The 15226-nt window shown below is 38.3% G+C and overlaps 1 protein-coding gene across 1 annotated transcript in view; it reads left to right on the forward strand.

The window, feature by feature from the left end:
* The first annotated feature begins 546 nt into the window (after nucleotides 1-546).
* Nucleotides 547-15226, forward strand: part of TXNRD1 (thioredoxin reductase 1) — a 24636-nt gene continuing 9956 nt past the window's right edge. The window contains exons 1-9 of the mRNA XM_010283891.1: nucleotides 547-672; nucleotides 4018-4090; nucleotides 4206-4325; nucleotides 5117-5259; nucleotides 5389-5504; nucleotides 7297-7522; nucleotides 10278-10370; nucleotides 12137-12213; nucleotides 13869-14025. Coding sequence (XP_010282193.1) covers nucleotides 586-672; nucleotides 4018-4090; nucleotides 4206-4325; nucleotides 5117-5259; nucleotides 5389-5504; nucleotides 7297-7522; nucleotides 10278-10370; nucleotides 12137-12213; nucleotides 13869-14025 — 1092 coding nt within the window. The 5' untranslated portion in view covers nucleotides 547-585. The remainder of the gene's footprint in view (nucleotides 673-4017; nucleotides 4091-4205; nucleotides 4326-5116; nucleotides 5260-5388; nucleotides 5505-7296; nucleotides 7523-10277; nucleotides 10371-12136; nucleotides 12214-13868; nucleotides 14026-15226) is intronic.

Consider the following 15226-nt stretch of genomic DNA (forward strand, 5'->3'; position numbering starts at 1 on the left):
GTTAGTTACAATGCTAAACCAAAGCAATAATAAACAGACATGTTGCAAAAATATCGTTTTCAGAAATTGTTTTCTTCATTCAGTTCTGTTCATTCTGTTTGGTAAGGCTGGTAATTGCAGATTACTACAACGTTGTATATGATTGTTGTATTTTCCTACTAATATATGCAGGAGGAGGGGAAAAACACTAATTAGGGAAGTCCAATGCAGATGAAAAGAATAAAATAAATTAATGGAATGCCTGTGTCAGCAGGTATGTATCTCATCCTGGACTACACAGTATGAGGAGGCACTGGAGTTGCGTTGATGTGGAAAACTAAGCTCTGCAAGGAAACCCAGGGATCCAACAAACGAGAAAATTCACAGTTCAGTATCTAATAGGATGGATTAAGAAGATGTAATTTTAAAAAACTAATTAAAAGCAGAGCTCAGAAAATTCAGATGCACTTATGTTCCCTTATCACAATACGTGCTGCTGAAAATAAAAATTTTTGAGCACTGTGGGTAATGTTTCAATGTTCCCTAATCCTTTTTGTTTTCTCCATTCAGGCACATAAGAAAGGCAAACCTGAGAGACTGCTGGAAATGAATGGGCATACGTCGGTGCCACATTCCTACAATTATGATCTCATTATCATTGGTGGGGGCTCAGGTGGTCTTGCAGCTGCCAAGGTATGAGCGAGAAAATACAGGTTTATACTTTCCTTGTAAGTAGATGGGTGACATCCTCAGTTTCTTGGCTCTGGGTATCTTTAACACTGTAGGGGCATAACATTTCTGCCTGATCAGTGGGATTTCTTTTGCGGTTAGCCCCAGTTATACAATATTATTTTTCTTATGTTCTGAAGAAGAAAAACATAAAAACATCGTGGTATACTTCTTACTAGAATGAAACTTGGTCCCCACGAATGGGAGATGATGCTGTTGGAAGACAGCAGGTAGATATCTCAACAGTGTTTATTAGTAACTGAATTAAAATTTAACTCATAATTGAAAAAGTTTTTAAAACTATTCAAAACTAACATCAGGTTTCTAGTTTTATCTGAAAGTAATATCTGTTCAGAAATAATTGTGTACTTTGTTTCAATTCTTGACAATGGGGTTGTGATTTGTGAGCTTATATACTTGCATAAATGTACATTTTGCCTATACTTAAGCAGAGTTAAGATCTCACCCTTCATTTCTAGGGTCTGGTACTTCCTGCCTGTAGCCAAAAAATTTATGGTTTTATGCTTTTAGAAGCATATCTAGAATTAATTAAAAGAATCCACAGTGGTGCAGAATATACCAGCTCTTAGAGTTGTCATTATCCCAAATATTTGAACTTGCTGAAATTTCATGTAAGTCAGTAACGCTCCTTTGCATCAGTAGTTAGGCACATTTTGCCTCTTCTTGCTGTGGTAGAATTAACTATTTAGAAGTGAATTGAGCATTCCTAGAAATAAAACTATTTCGTTGCTCAAGACTGGGAGATGGATTATTCCTCCAGACAGGAGGCATTTCTTTTATTCTTGAGAAGTGAAGGTGGTCATTGAGGAGTGAAAGAAAATGAGGAGAAAATATTTCAGCATAGCATTGGATTCACACTAAACCTTGGTCCCTTAGAAGAACTTCTGTTATAATGGGAGAGTGCAGTGCTGAGTGGTGAATTGTAATGTGCTGTATGTCCATAATCTATTTCGGTACTTTACTGCTTTCCCATCAACAGGGACACTGTTGTCATGGTCTAGGGTGGAAGATAAGATCTATAAAAATTCTGAGAGCTCACAAAAAGAAGCAGACACTGGTTTTCAGAGGATGGGGATGTTTTGGGACAGAAGAGAGTAACAAGAGTAAAAGGGAGCTTGCAGTAATGCAAAAACAGTTTGTAGCAATAAAAAGCCATCTGTTGACATTTCCTTAAAGAGACTGCTGTGCTTTGTTGTATACATATGCTAGGTTGTGAAGCTACAGCAGTGATGTTTATTGCATCATTTTTCAGCTGTGGGACAGAAAAGGTGTGCAGCTAGGAAGACAAATTGCCTTATTCCCTCAACTCAGTGTATAAAGTATATTGCTTCTTAGTGTTCTCAAGTGATTGTAGAGTAGAGCGGAGGGTTGTAGATCAATACAGTCAACATCACTCTCAGTAGTAATGTGTGTATTTCAAATGAGTTTCATAAAGTTGAAGCAAAACTGTGTTACACAGGTAGGCTTCTGACATATTTAGATTATTCAGGGTTTTTTAGTGAATTAACATGCTGTACTTTAAAAAGCAAAATGAAACAAAAGGGAAAAACAACAACACAGCTCTTACACCAGGTACCAGATATCTACACTCAGGTTTGCAGCAGTTTTAACTAGGTTGATTAAATGCATGCTTTTCACTATGACACATGCAGCTTTGTGTGCACGTCTTCCCTTTCTGCTCTATATTGTGCTCAGAGCTTGTTGTTTTGGAGGCATGTCTCCACGGTGGGCAAAAGTGTTGCCAAGCTGACTCTGTGCAACCCAACCACAGACCCAGACCTAAGTGCCAGGCCACCACTGTCAGTTCACACAGACCAGCTGCAGCCCTAAGCAACCTTGTTGTGTTCATGCAGCACTGGAATGAACCTGGTAAGGTTTTTGAAAGCCTACAGGGCAGGTTTTGTTACTGTGGGCATATCACTCTGCAAAAGTGGCTATATCTGTTTGCGATCTCTACTGAGGTGGCGACGTAATGCTGTGCTCTATTATGTGAGCATACAGCTGAGTGTAAGCTTGGGAATCCATGCATTCTAGTTAGCTAACACTAATAAAGCTCTTTCAAGCTGTATATAAGAGTTGTCATTATAAAGGAGTATTAGTAATGCATCTCAGTCCCTAAGCACCTTTCTGAGGACCTTTCTCAGAAGTGTTACTAATGGATAGAAATTTTCTTCTTGACCAGCCTTGACCTTTAATCAGAAGCAGACATCCAGTATATTAATATATTCTGAAGGTGTCTACAGCCTGCATTGTTTGAAATATGATTTGTATTTTGCATGAAGTAAGGTACATTTAAAATTGAAATTCTGATTGTCAGCTATTTGGATTAACAAGTATTACTGGTAACATAATGACGAAGGCAGTCCAGTTCCTCCTAAATAGACCTGAGGCTGCAGGTAATATCCTGTGCCTATAATTGTTGCTTACATGTCTAAGAACTCATGTGATGCAGCACAGTTGTGGTTACTTCAACTATCAAAGTTATTTTACTGCATCTCATGGGGGGATCTGTTGTTTCTCAGCTATGTAGTGCTTACTTAAGTGTTTTTCTCTGGTACCAGTTACCGCTGTCAATTTTTGCCTTTTTCTTAAGAAGCACAAAGGGAATAATGGAGTCAGTATACAAATTCCAGTTCTCAGTATCATTTACACACATTGCTTATGGATTTGCTAATGAAACTTCTCACGGGAAGTACCTAGTCTGGATGACATCCGCACATCAGGACAGTAAAGTCAACTTGCAGCAGGTTGACTAACTTGAAGCGCAAGAGCTGATCCTGACAACTACAGATTGTAGTCAAAATCAAGTGTTCCCTTCTACAACAGGAAAAAAGATTGGATAAGCACATTTGTAATACTTGGCCACATGACTGCTTATGTCATTGTGTGATGTGGTTTCAAACCAATGTTTGAGAAACCATCTTTGAAGGGAAAATCAGATTAATGAAGAATTTGTTAAATATGTTCAAAGTAAATGGTATGTTGGGAAATAGTGTGAACAAACTGACAAGATTGAGGAGAGAAGAGGAGGTTTGACTTCCAGAGTATTCTGTGTATCAGCTGGTGCCATGCTATATGCAGGATGAATGACTGGTTTTTTTCCTTCATCTTTTTCTCCTACTGAGTGCACAGATTAATTCGGAAGGTTCATGGCTGTCTGGCCGATCTCCTGCGAATCATTATTACTTAATAAAAAGTCACAAAGCTTTTCAGTAATGCATGATGTTATCATTTACTCCAAATTTAACCTCTAATATTTAGATACGTCTTGTTTAATTTGTTTTGCAGGAGGCTGCCAAATATGAAAAGAAAGTGATGGTGCTGGACTTTGTCATGCCTACACCTCTGGGAAACTCATGGGGTAACTTTCTCTTCATTGCAAACCTGTTATAAAGGAGCTTTACGTAAAGACTCTGATTTTCCGTTGAGATCAGGCACACTGATGTGAAAAAACACTTTCTGTTCCTTTCTCTCAGGTCTTGGGGGAACATGTGTAAATGTGGGCTGTATACCTAAAAAATTGATGCACCAGGCAGCTTTGCTGGGACAAGCCTTGCAGGATTCACGCAAATTTGGATGGCAGTTCACAGAAGAAGGTAAAAGAGGAGAACATTTTTTTTCAGCTTTCTCATTTATGCTGAAAATCCAGAGCTTCTTTTCACAGTCAAGTGCTTGTTGCACTTACGCATGTGCTGGCTTTAATGATGGGGCGCAACTTCAGAGAGATTACACATAAACTTAAGCGCTTTTCAAGTCTAAAGCCATGGGACTTACTGCCTTACAAGCTTTGATCTGTTTATTAATAGCTTCTGATCATGTATTTGATAAGATCACTGTGTGAATAAAAGCAATAATGTACTACTCCATTTCTGAATGTAACACAATATCTAAGGGAATACCCTGGAATGTCCCCTGTTAGAAACTTATAATTGCAGGCAAGGATTTCCTTTCCCTCAGTCTCTGTCACTACTATGTAAGAAGATTAATTTTACTTTATATTATCTCTAATGTGCATAGTTATAAGATTGGGATTTATTTAGGGTGTAATCCTGTGGTGGGGAACATGCAGAGGCACCTCTTAGAGATGCATAGTCCATTTGTTGGGCAATGTCACCTGCTCACAGCATGTCTCTGTAGAAAACTATTGATAATGCAGTAAGCCTAAATTTTCCATGTTTTAAGTCATGTCTGTCCCACTGTGACCTCTTGTGTTGTCTACACTGATGTAGTTCTTTGAATTTCAGTGGAGTTACCCTGGAATAAAAAAGGAGTAAGACAAAGGTGGCTGGGTCATGAAAAAAAATCTGTCTTGAGAATAGAAGGTTGGCTATGGAAAAAGAAGAACTCGCAGACTGAAAGATGAACCTTTCTCTTTTGTTTCTGACAGTCAAACACAACTGGATGACTATGGCAGAATCTATTCAGAATTACGTTGGTTCACTGAACTGGGGCTATCGGGTTACACTGAGAGAGAAGAATGTCACATATGAGAATGCATATGGAGAATTTGTCGGGCCACACACAGTTAAGGTACTTCCCTAGCCGTGTTTTCTGGGTCTTCCTGTAGTACTTTCTGAATAGAGATGCTTTTCAAGCAGAATAGTTTTTCCTTTGGTAGGACTGCGAAATACTTACTTTGGACTAATACTTTGTCCACAGGCAACAAATAAAAGAGGAGTTGAGAAGCTGTACACAGCTGCGAGATTTCTCATTGCCACTGGTGAACGACCACGCTACCTGGGTATACCTGGAGACAAGGAATACTGCATTAGCAGGTAAAAACAGGGAGGAATATGAAGTGTGTATCGTTCACCGTGTGTAAATGCTTCACCTGTAAGAGAAAGTGGTGAAGCATGAGAAGGGCTGCTTGGTTGCTGCTTGGTTGCTGGTTTTCTTTTCTATGTAACTTTTTTTTAGGGGGAAGTAAGCGCAGGAGAATAGCTATAGACGGATTTTAAGGTGCCAAAAGCATTGGTGTCTAGTAGATGCCACAGGACTGTGGGTGGCTGGCTAGGATGGTTCTGTTTCTGACTGGTAACAGCAGTAACCGAGAATACTGTAAATCACATGTCTGTCCATCATAAAATTAATTCATCAGCTCTGCCCCAGTTACCAGAACACCCACTTCCTCTCTATTCCTTATGGTCTTTCAGTTTTCATACTGAAGTTTTTTGATAATGAAGAGCACAATCTGCTTGGAAGAAGCCTTCCTGCTCAATTATCAAGGAAAGTGAGAGTTGGAAAGCAGTAGGTGTTGTGAAGCCAGTAGAAATGTATCTGTGTTCATGCACTGGGGCAGTCTTGAAACTCAACCCAATTTTTTTCCAGCTACTCAGTGAAGTTAATTCAACTTTTGGGAAAACCGGTTTCAAATGTCTGCTTAATTGATAAGACCAAGCAATTCTAGCATAATTTTGACAAAAAAAATGTGATATGCAGATCGAATGTGTTTTCATACCAGAGTAACTTCTAAGTTACTTAATGTAGAAACAGAGGTTGGAATTGCAGGCTCGCAAACCCATAGCAATGAAATAAATAACTGGCATAATCCCTGTGAAACCAAAACATCGTGTTGTATGTTTCCCTTCTAATAAGTAGTAGTGAAATTAAAGGTTACAGATAATACAGCCTGTAAAGTGGTGCTTTAAAATAACATTAAGGTGGAAGAGTTGGGAATGCCAGACTTCACGACTATCAGATTGATGCTGGCTGTGTAATCTTCACTGGGTTCCCTGGGGGATAGGAACTATGATGTAGCCTTTAGTTACACAATCACATTTTATTACACCACAATGTTTGCAGAGAGCATCTTTGTTTAGCCTTTGCAGTTGTTGGCTGAGAAAGAGACACTTATTTTAGATTGAAATCTTTGGAGAATTGTATTGCCAAACTCTGCCTAAGTCTCTGCTGAGGAAGCGTGATGCCTCCATGAGTCCCTGCTTCCTTGCGAAGCCCTGGTTTTATAATCTAGGTTCAAAGTGTGGTAGAACGGATGTAGCTTGATGAAGCAGTTGAAAGCAATGGAAAGCAGGCAAATAAACATGTTTTTCATAATTTCGTACTTCTATTTCTGCCTGTTACTGTGGTTTGCATTAATTTGTTTCATTGTCTGTGTATATTTGGCACTGTGTATAATGCTTTAGCGAAAGGATAAGTCTTCAAAGAAGTGAAAATGGTATTTTTATCTTAAAGCTGAGCCTCTTCCTCTTCCTTTTAGCTCTCTGGAGCTAAAATTTGCAGCAATTTTCAGAGGAAACAAAACAACATACCCCTTTAAAAATGTATCATAAGTTACTGTAAAAAACCCTCAAATCTTTTGTGGTAATTCAGAATTTTCATACTTTTTTGTGTGTGTGTACTCCTAATTGGAGCTTTTTAATCTGTCTTGTACTGATCTTGTATTCCAAGTTGAATTTCCAAAAAATTAAGTTGTTGGGTTTTTTTAGTGAGCAGGGAGAGGAATAAAGTCCTATTCTTACAGAAGAAATTAGGTAAATACAAAGCACAGTACATTCTTCTGGTTGTCTCTAATTTTCTTTTCTTTTTACCTTCTTTTTTTGCCCTCAGTGATGATCTTTTCTCTCTGCCTTACTGTCCAGGGAAAACCCTGGTGGTTGGAGCTTCCTATGTTGCCTTGGAATGTGCAGGATTTCTTGCAGGTCTTGGATTAGATGTCACTGTAATGGTGAGATCCATTCTCTTAAGAGGATTTGACCAGGATATTGCAAACAAAATTGGCGAATATATGGAAGAACATGGAATCAAATTTATTAAGGAGTTTGTGCCGATCAAGGTAGGCTCAAAGTGGTAGGCTCAAAGTGGTATATGACTACAATTGATTGCAATATACCTATGATAATGTTTTAAGAGGTAAATTATTTTCATGAATACAAAAGTTGAATTTTCAATACAGGATCTGCTACGATATAGTATGGGTTAATTTTTGGTTTAAACTGAATAAGTCCATGAATCTTATGTAATTGAAAGGTACAATTTAATCTTAGTATTAAAATTTTGTGAGATTCCAGAATTCATTGTTTTCATCAGAATTAGATGGGTTCATATATATTGCATTAAAAATCTTGTTACTCCTGCTCATCCTGCTCCTGCAAATGTTGAATATACTTAAATTCAGCAGTTACCTTGAAATCTGTGAAACTTGTTGCAGACTTGTAATTAAACAGATACATAATTTCCTATAAGACCAGAACCAGTGCATAACAAATAGTCATATTTTTCATTGCCAGTTCGTAAATTCTCAGCCAGCAAATATTGCTTATGTGCCCAGGGCCAGGGGACTATCCAGAAAAGTAAACAGACTTCATAAATATCCATGCTGTGCTTGGCAGAGTCCTTAAATACTTGCTTAATTTTCTTTGAATTCAGTAGGAGTATTGGTGCTGTACATGTATAGGCAAATTCAGGTTGAAAAGCAGATTAGATAAGGTCTGGAGCTTTTCTAATGTAAAATTGCCTTATCAAAGACTTCAAAGGGTGCTAACAGTATTTTTCGTAATGTTTTTTCACAATAATTAGTGCTTAATTATTATGAAATAGGAAATAATGTATTAAGCCATTCTCAATTTGGCCTTAAGCCAGTGTATTACCGAGTTTAACACTTTGGGGATTAAAACATTAAATTGAGCGAAGACTGTTCATTTTCACCCTTCGCAATATCAAGAGTAGCTTAAAAAATGCTCTTGCCAGTCACCATGCTGTGAAGCTGACCCTCCGTGACAGACTAAGACATGTGAGAAGTCAGTGGGCTGTTTCAAGGAACTTTCTTCTTGATGCTTGTTTGCATTGTAGAAATCCCGTGTTTTATGAAAAGCAGGGAAGATTATCTAGCTTTTGTTTCAGACTTGGCTTTTTGTAGGCTGTTCTGGGGCATGTGAAAGGAGGAAGTTGATCTTAGAAGAAACAGATCATTTCAACTAAATAGTGAGTGGTCTCCTCCAAGTGCATCCTGCAAAGAGGAGTCCTAGTCCTAGGACTCTAGGACTCTAGTCACAAAATGCACTTTTGTATATTTTACCCTGCCTCTTCACTACATGTCTTTGATTTCAATGGGAAGAAAATATTTGTCCCTGTTTTTAGTTGAGCATATCCTTAAACTTAAATTGCTGGATATATTCTTAGCAGGTCTTTTAATCTCTTTCAAACATTGTTTTTGAAGTTATGTATGTTGTGCTTATTGAAACCCTTCGCTGGGACATTTGAAGCCAAAAGATGAATTATTATAAATAATGCTGCCTTTGAGTAGGAGCAGTTTAACACAGTGATCCTTTAAAGTTGATGGGATGGCAAAGAAGGTTTAGGGTTTTTTAAATTAAAAACAGGTAAAAACTTAATCAGAAAATTTGCTTTTTCTCTCTCCAAATACTGAATATGGAGTAGAAACTAGGTCAGCTGTTGAAAAGTACTTTTTCTTCTGTGGAATGAACACTAAAAATTTCCCAGAATTAAGCTGTGTTGCACATCAACGTGTCTCGTGTGTGTACAGCCAGCCTTGGGAAGCAGCTGGGCGCCTTGCTGTTCCTGGGAGGGTAAGGGAAGGACTGTAGCTTAGGATATCCAGTCCTTTCCTCACAGTCCAGTGAATATTAGTGAGGACAAAAGAGAATCCATCTATGTAAGTCCATTCACTTGTTTAGTTGATTTATTTATCGGAGGAAAAAGGAGTGTTTGGGAAAAACACCAGTGGTATTGCTCTTTCTGCATTTTTTTTTTTTTCTGGTATATGGAGGGATGGGGTGTGGAAGGGGGAGTATTTTGGGTTTTGTTTTGTTTTAACCAAACCATTATTTTTTATTACTCTGAACAAAGAGCACAGTCGCAAAAAGATTCACCTTAACTTTTTTTTTTGGCTTTGCTGGAATAGGCAGTAGCTTGCTGCATTACTTGAGGGAGAGTGTGCAGCTGGATCTGTAGCTAAAACTAGGAGTATTTATTTCAGCTGACTGAGGAACTCTGAAAAGGTTTTTTTCTTAAGCTGCTGGTGTTTTTTCAACCATTTAGAGCCAGCTGCTGCCCTCTCCTGCAAGGCCATGGCACCTTTACATGTTGGACTAATATCATTCAAACAGGGCAAAGGCCTGTACTGCTAAGGGCTGGGCTGTGACTGTGGCTTCCCGTGGGTGGAAGGCATGGTGGTCCTCAAGGTGCAGTTGAAGAAAATGTCTGATGCTGTTTCCTTGCTGGTTTTGCAAGAGTTCCCTTCCTCCTTGCCTCCTCTGTCCCCAGTTGATACTAGCAGCCCACGTGGTGGGCTTGGTCAAGAACTTAGCTATCAATCAACTTTTATAAACAGAAACAAGGTCTTACTGTGTTGGTCATAAGAATAAATGCACGAGATAAACCAAAATGTTTAAACATGCAAGTAGTAATCACAAATCTAGAGAAAGGTGCAAATACCTTTAGAATGAATGCTTGAGTTTTAGGTCATGGATAAACACTCATTTTCAATAAGATATGTGCTGGCACAAAGATACATTTGCATATCTTTATTTGAAATGAAACTTTTTTTTTTTTTGCCCCCAATGTTGTAGATTGAGCAGGTTGAGGAAGGAACTCCTGGAAGACTGAAGGTTACAGCCAAGTCCACAAAGGGGAACCAAATAATTGAAGGGGAATATAATACTGTGAGTCCTGTCTGTGTACATAAAGAAAAGTAAAATAGCTTTCCATTTAATGTTAAGATTTTGTGGGGTGTTTTTATCCATAGTTTAGATTTTTTGAAGTGATTTTTAATCATTAAAATATGCTAAATGCACACAATCAACAGGTAATTACTGTGACAAAAGTCCCAGAATCTATGAGCATGAATCCCTTGTGCCTTACTTGCTAAGATCACTTGCATACTTTTGAAACCAGTTTTTTAGCTTAGGGATGTAGATGAACTTGGTCATGTGCAATCAGATGCAGGATTTTTCCCCAGTGGGATATTTGTCATAAACAGTAAGTGTGATTTATAATAACTTTTGTAGTAACCAAAGCATGTTCTAGAGTTAGCACAAAACAATGGTCTGTGCAAGAGCTAAACAAACGGGTGTCATGTCTTCTTAAGACCTGTTGTTGTCGCAGTGTCTTCACAAAAACAAATAATGCCCTGTGGCAAGTCAGTCAGGGAACTTCATTACACACTTAAAACAGGAAAATTGCAGTGTGCAGGTATGCCATTATATGTTTGATTGACTGTTTCCATCACCCCTCATCCCACTCATTTTCTTAGGCCTTGATGCTGAAAGGAAAAAAAAAGTTGTGAATAAAGTATTTGGAACTACGCAATGCATAAAGACAAGCATTTGTCAGCCTGGGATTTTAGACTTCAAATACTGTGAGCCAGTGACCTCATTTTACCTGTATAGTGCATCAGTCATCCCATAACAAGGACATGCCTCAGTGCATCTGAGGGCTAAAATTATGAGAAAGTTTAACAACAGCAACAGTGCTGTTGCACAGTGCTGTGATACTATTTTTCCTGGTCCATAATAGTGAAAGCTTTTTAGCTAGCAAATCTGCCATCTTTTCATTAAGGAAAATTCTGGCTTCTTATTGCTGCTACATCTTTCACTGAAATGCTGTCACTCCTCATAGAAGCTATGAGCTGTGTGTGATGCATTTTAAGACCTTCAGCTCCAAAGATCTGGCGTGCTTGGTCATGTGAAGGACTTTTGAAGCAGATCTCAGATTCCTTCAGCACAGTTTTTAGTTGTCGTATGAGAAGCATTGTGTAGTTATCTGGGCAGTTGTCCAAGACTGCAAAGTATATAGTACTTTTCCTTGTGATAGTGTAGGGTGGAACTTGTTTTGCTTAAGGCAGCCAAGTTGATAGGATGGGGTAAGCATTTGGCCTGGTCTGTCCATCATTCTGAATAAATGTTCAAACAAATAATATTCAACAAATAATATTCTTTGGCAGTGACTTGGCTGAAAGCTTATATAAGTAAATAATATTTTCTGATTAAAACAAAGATTATATTATGGTCTTTTTATTTGCCTAAGCATCTGGGTTTCCTTCCTGAAGAGCCCTTTGCTTGTGGAGCATTTCAAGGTCATCTGCTCTGGTAGGGATGTGGTATAACACTTCGGTATAAAAGTGTAAGGAAATAAAATAAAGAATCTGACCCTATCTGATTTGTTTAGAATACTGTTGGGGTATTTTTCCAGGGAAAGCTATTTGGCTGTATTTAATCTTACCATTAAAACCTGGTATTGTTAGGTCATGGTGATGGTGTGGCTTGTCTTGAATTCGATGAATGTACAATGGGTAACAAACATACTCATCTTAATGTGACAAAGCCTTAGCTACTCATCCTTAGTGTATAATGAAAATAATAGATATCCACATGCAGACACACTTTTGAGGTTTTAAAAAATTAGTAACATGTGCCTTGCTGTTTTGCAGGTGTTGCTAGCAATCGGAAGAGATGCATGCACAAGAAAAATTGGTTTGGACAAAGTTGGAGTGAAGATCAATGAAAAGTAAGGACAGATGTCTGCCCACCACTGACTAGTGAGCTTGTGTCATTTACTATTGCAATGGTAGTGGTGCACAGACATTCAAACGCTTTGAAGAAAAATGTTTCCTGTTTTGCGTACACTTGGATAGGAGATTGTGTAGCAGATAGCTGCATTTTCTCCCATAGTACTGCCATGTTTGCTTTTTTGATAGTGAAATGTCAGTTCCTAAATGCTGGGAGTCAAGAGTGTCTGTTCCATTCTGTCTAGGTTCACAGATCAGTCTCAGCTTCTTCCAGAGACTGGGCTTTCTAACATCTGTCAGTGGTTCCTTATACTTGTATTGCCATCTCCTTTTTTTTCCTGTCTACCACCTGTTGGGGCAGAAATCTGTTTGTTCGTACAGGCTTTTAGTGTGGCGGGTTTTGTTTAAATTTTGAATGTAAATGCTACTATATGTTTATTTTCAAATATAAGGTCAAAGTAGCATTCCTTAAACTTGCAATTGGAGTTGATGATGTTTTGGTTTTTGAAGGAGTTTATTTCTTGCCTTAGAGCAAGCCTTAGGAACAATCTGTCTCCTGTAGAGGAGCATTTCACGTTTAATGTAGTGAGGTCATTGCATGAGGGAGTGGAGCCATCAGTAACATTTTCAGTATTGATAACTAAAACATCTTCTAGGCATATGGGGCCTAGACGATGTTCCCTTTGAGGAAAAGACACAGGACCATGAACTTGACTTCATAGCCTATGGAAAAACAGTGCAGAGGGCAGCTTATATATGAACGCAGTGACTGATGTTGCTGAAGGGAAATGTTGCAATGTTATAAATACGTGGAAATTTTGGTCCGCTCAGAACTGGCAGACCCATGTTGTCTTGTAGAACAGTACACATCTTTCTGATATCAGGACACCTATTACTAGCTTACTAGAATGAACTATAACATTGTTAGCATGAACTGTATATTTGTAGCACAAGCAAAATTGAGGAAGTTGGATTTTAATATAGGAGTTGCTGCTGGCCCCTCAAGTAACTGTGTGACTGTTTCTGTGCCTGCCTGATTAGGTTTCCATGTTACATATGTTTCCTGCAGTGATTACTGCACTATCTCATTTATTAATGAAGTGGGAAATATTAATGATTAAAAACTTCCATTAGCTCAGTACACTTAGAGCTAAAAAGCTTGCTGGCTGTCCCTTAAGTAGAGTATCTGACAGCCTGACATGTCTCTGTGTAAAAGCCTGAAGGGTAAGTTTATAGAAACTGCTTCAGCCACTGGACTGGAATTTCAGTAGTGGAGAAATTATTTTGTCCTACAGCTTGAGTGGGAAAATTTCTCTTTCTGTCAGTCCTCAAGGTTGCCAGTACACAGCTGGTAGTAGAGGGTGTTTGAGGAAAGGATTTATGCCTCACCAAAGAATTGGTTCAGGAGATGAATCGCAATTTCATGGGCTATCTCCTTATCCAGAGTGTAAATTCCTGTAGTTTTGGTCAAATTTGCACTGCTTTACATTCTTGCCCAAGATTGTAAGATTGTGAATATGACTTCCTTCACTCATACTTCAAATACATGTTTTTCTCTTAAAGCTAAAGGGCCTAACTCCTGCAAGGTTATTTTACGCCTCCAGTCTTCACAGCAGAACACTTAGATCTTTCTTCTTGTTAATTCAAATTGCAGAACGGGAAAAATTCCTGTCAATGATGAGGAGCAGACAAATGTGCCGTATATCTATGCCGTTGGAGATATACTGCAGGACAAGCTGGAACTCACGCCAGTGGCAATCCAGGCAGGAAGACTGTTAGTTCAAAGACTTTATGGTGGGGCAACCAGTAAGGTAAGAAACCAGTTGCCACAAAACACTGCCATTGCTCTACTTCTAAGTGCAGAGTACAAATCTGCTTGCTTATGGAAAACTCAGTAGGCTTTTAAGGAATAGCTTTGATGATCACTTTAATTTTCCCCTTGCAAAGTTATTACTACAGATAGGTTCTGCTAATTGTGTAGAATGAAGTTAATACCTTATGGATTAAGCAGTAGTCTCTTTTTTTCCTATTAAGAGGTTTCATTTTTCTCTCAGAGTATAATGATAATAAAATTAACTGAGATCATTTAACTTGTTTTTAACTCTACCACCTTCCCTAAAAGTAAGTAGTTATTCCTGTCTCATTAAATGCTTTAACTCTAATTCATAGGCAGTTTACTAAACCTACCTACAGCCCCTAAATAGAGTGTAAAAGGGTTTGTGATGCTTTTCATTTTCAATGTTATTTCCACTAATTTTTTTCACTTCTCATCCATACTTTTTCAATGTAATACATAGTTCTGCTTATAATTTAATATAGACACAAAGGAAGATCAAATGTACCTATAAGTCAGCACATACTTATACCCGAGATGTTGACTTCATCAATTCAGTGTTTACGTTTTCATACTGTTGCAACTGTAGGTTTCAGTCAAGTTATGCTAGTCCAAATAGGAGTAACATGGGTACTCATTTACACCTTATCTTTAAACCAGGAGGAAGGGAGAGTGCCTTTAAAGAGCTGTTATCCAAGCACCATTGATGTGGGTGCTTGTCTCACCTTCATAACTATAGGGTATAAGCGTAAAATTTTTTCTCTTTCAGACCCTGCTGTATTCATATCAAGTTCAGCTGTCGGTCAGATTTAGAGCTTGATTGAGTTGTTTCTTTTAGGTTGGCAGGTATTGCGGTAACAGAATCCTGAATCAGTGTGCATAATGTCATTACATCAGCCAGGCAAAATTTAAGAAAACCACAACTGGAGCCGGAGTTTTTTTCTTGCTGCAATACTATGAATATGTCTTAATTTATGTTTTATGCCAGATAACTGTCTCTCTAGGTATGAAAATCCTTAGGCTGCCAAAGAGAGCATCATCTCTTTCAGTGAATCCAAGAAATTAGTAACTACTTAGATGGAATCCTGGCTTACATTGCTGTTGTAACAAATCTAGAAAGAGTGATTGTATGAAACATAATGAAATGTTATGGATAGGTAGGGGAAGAAAGGGAAGGA

Source organism: Phaethon lepturus, unplaced genomic scaffold (genome assembly GCF_000687285.1).
Source record: "Phaethon lepturus isolate BGI_N335 unplaced genomic scaffold, ASM68728v1 scaffold50493, whole genome shotgun sequence".
Taxonomy (NCBI): Eukaryota; Metazoa; Chordata; class Aves; order Phaethontiformes; family Phaethontidae; genus Phaethon; species Phaethon lepturus.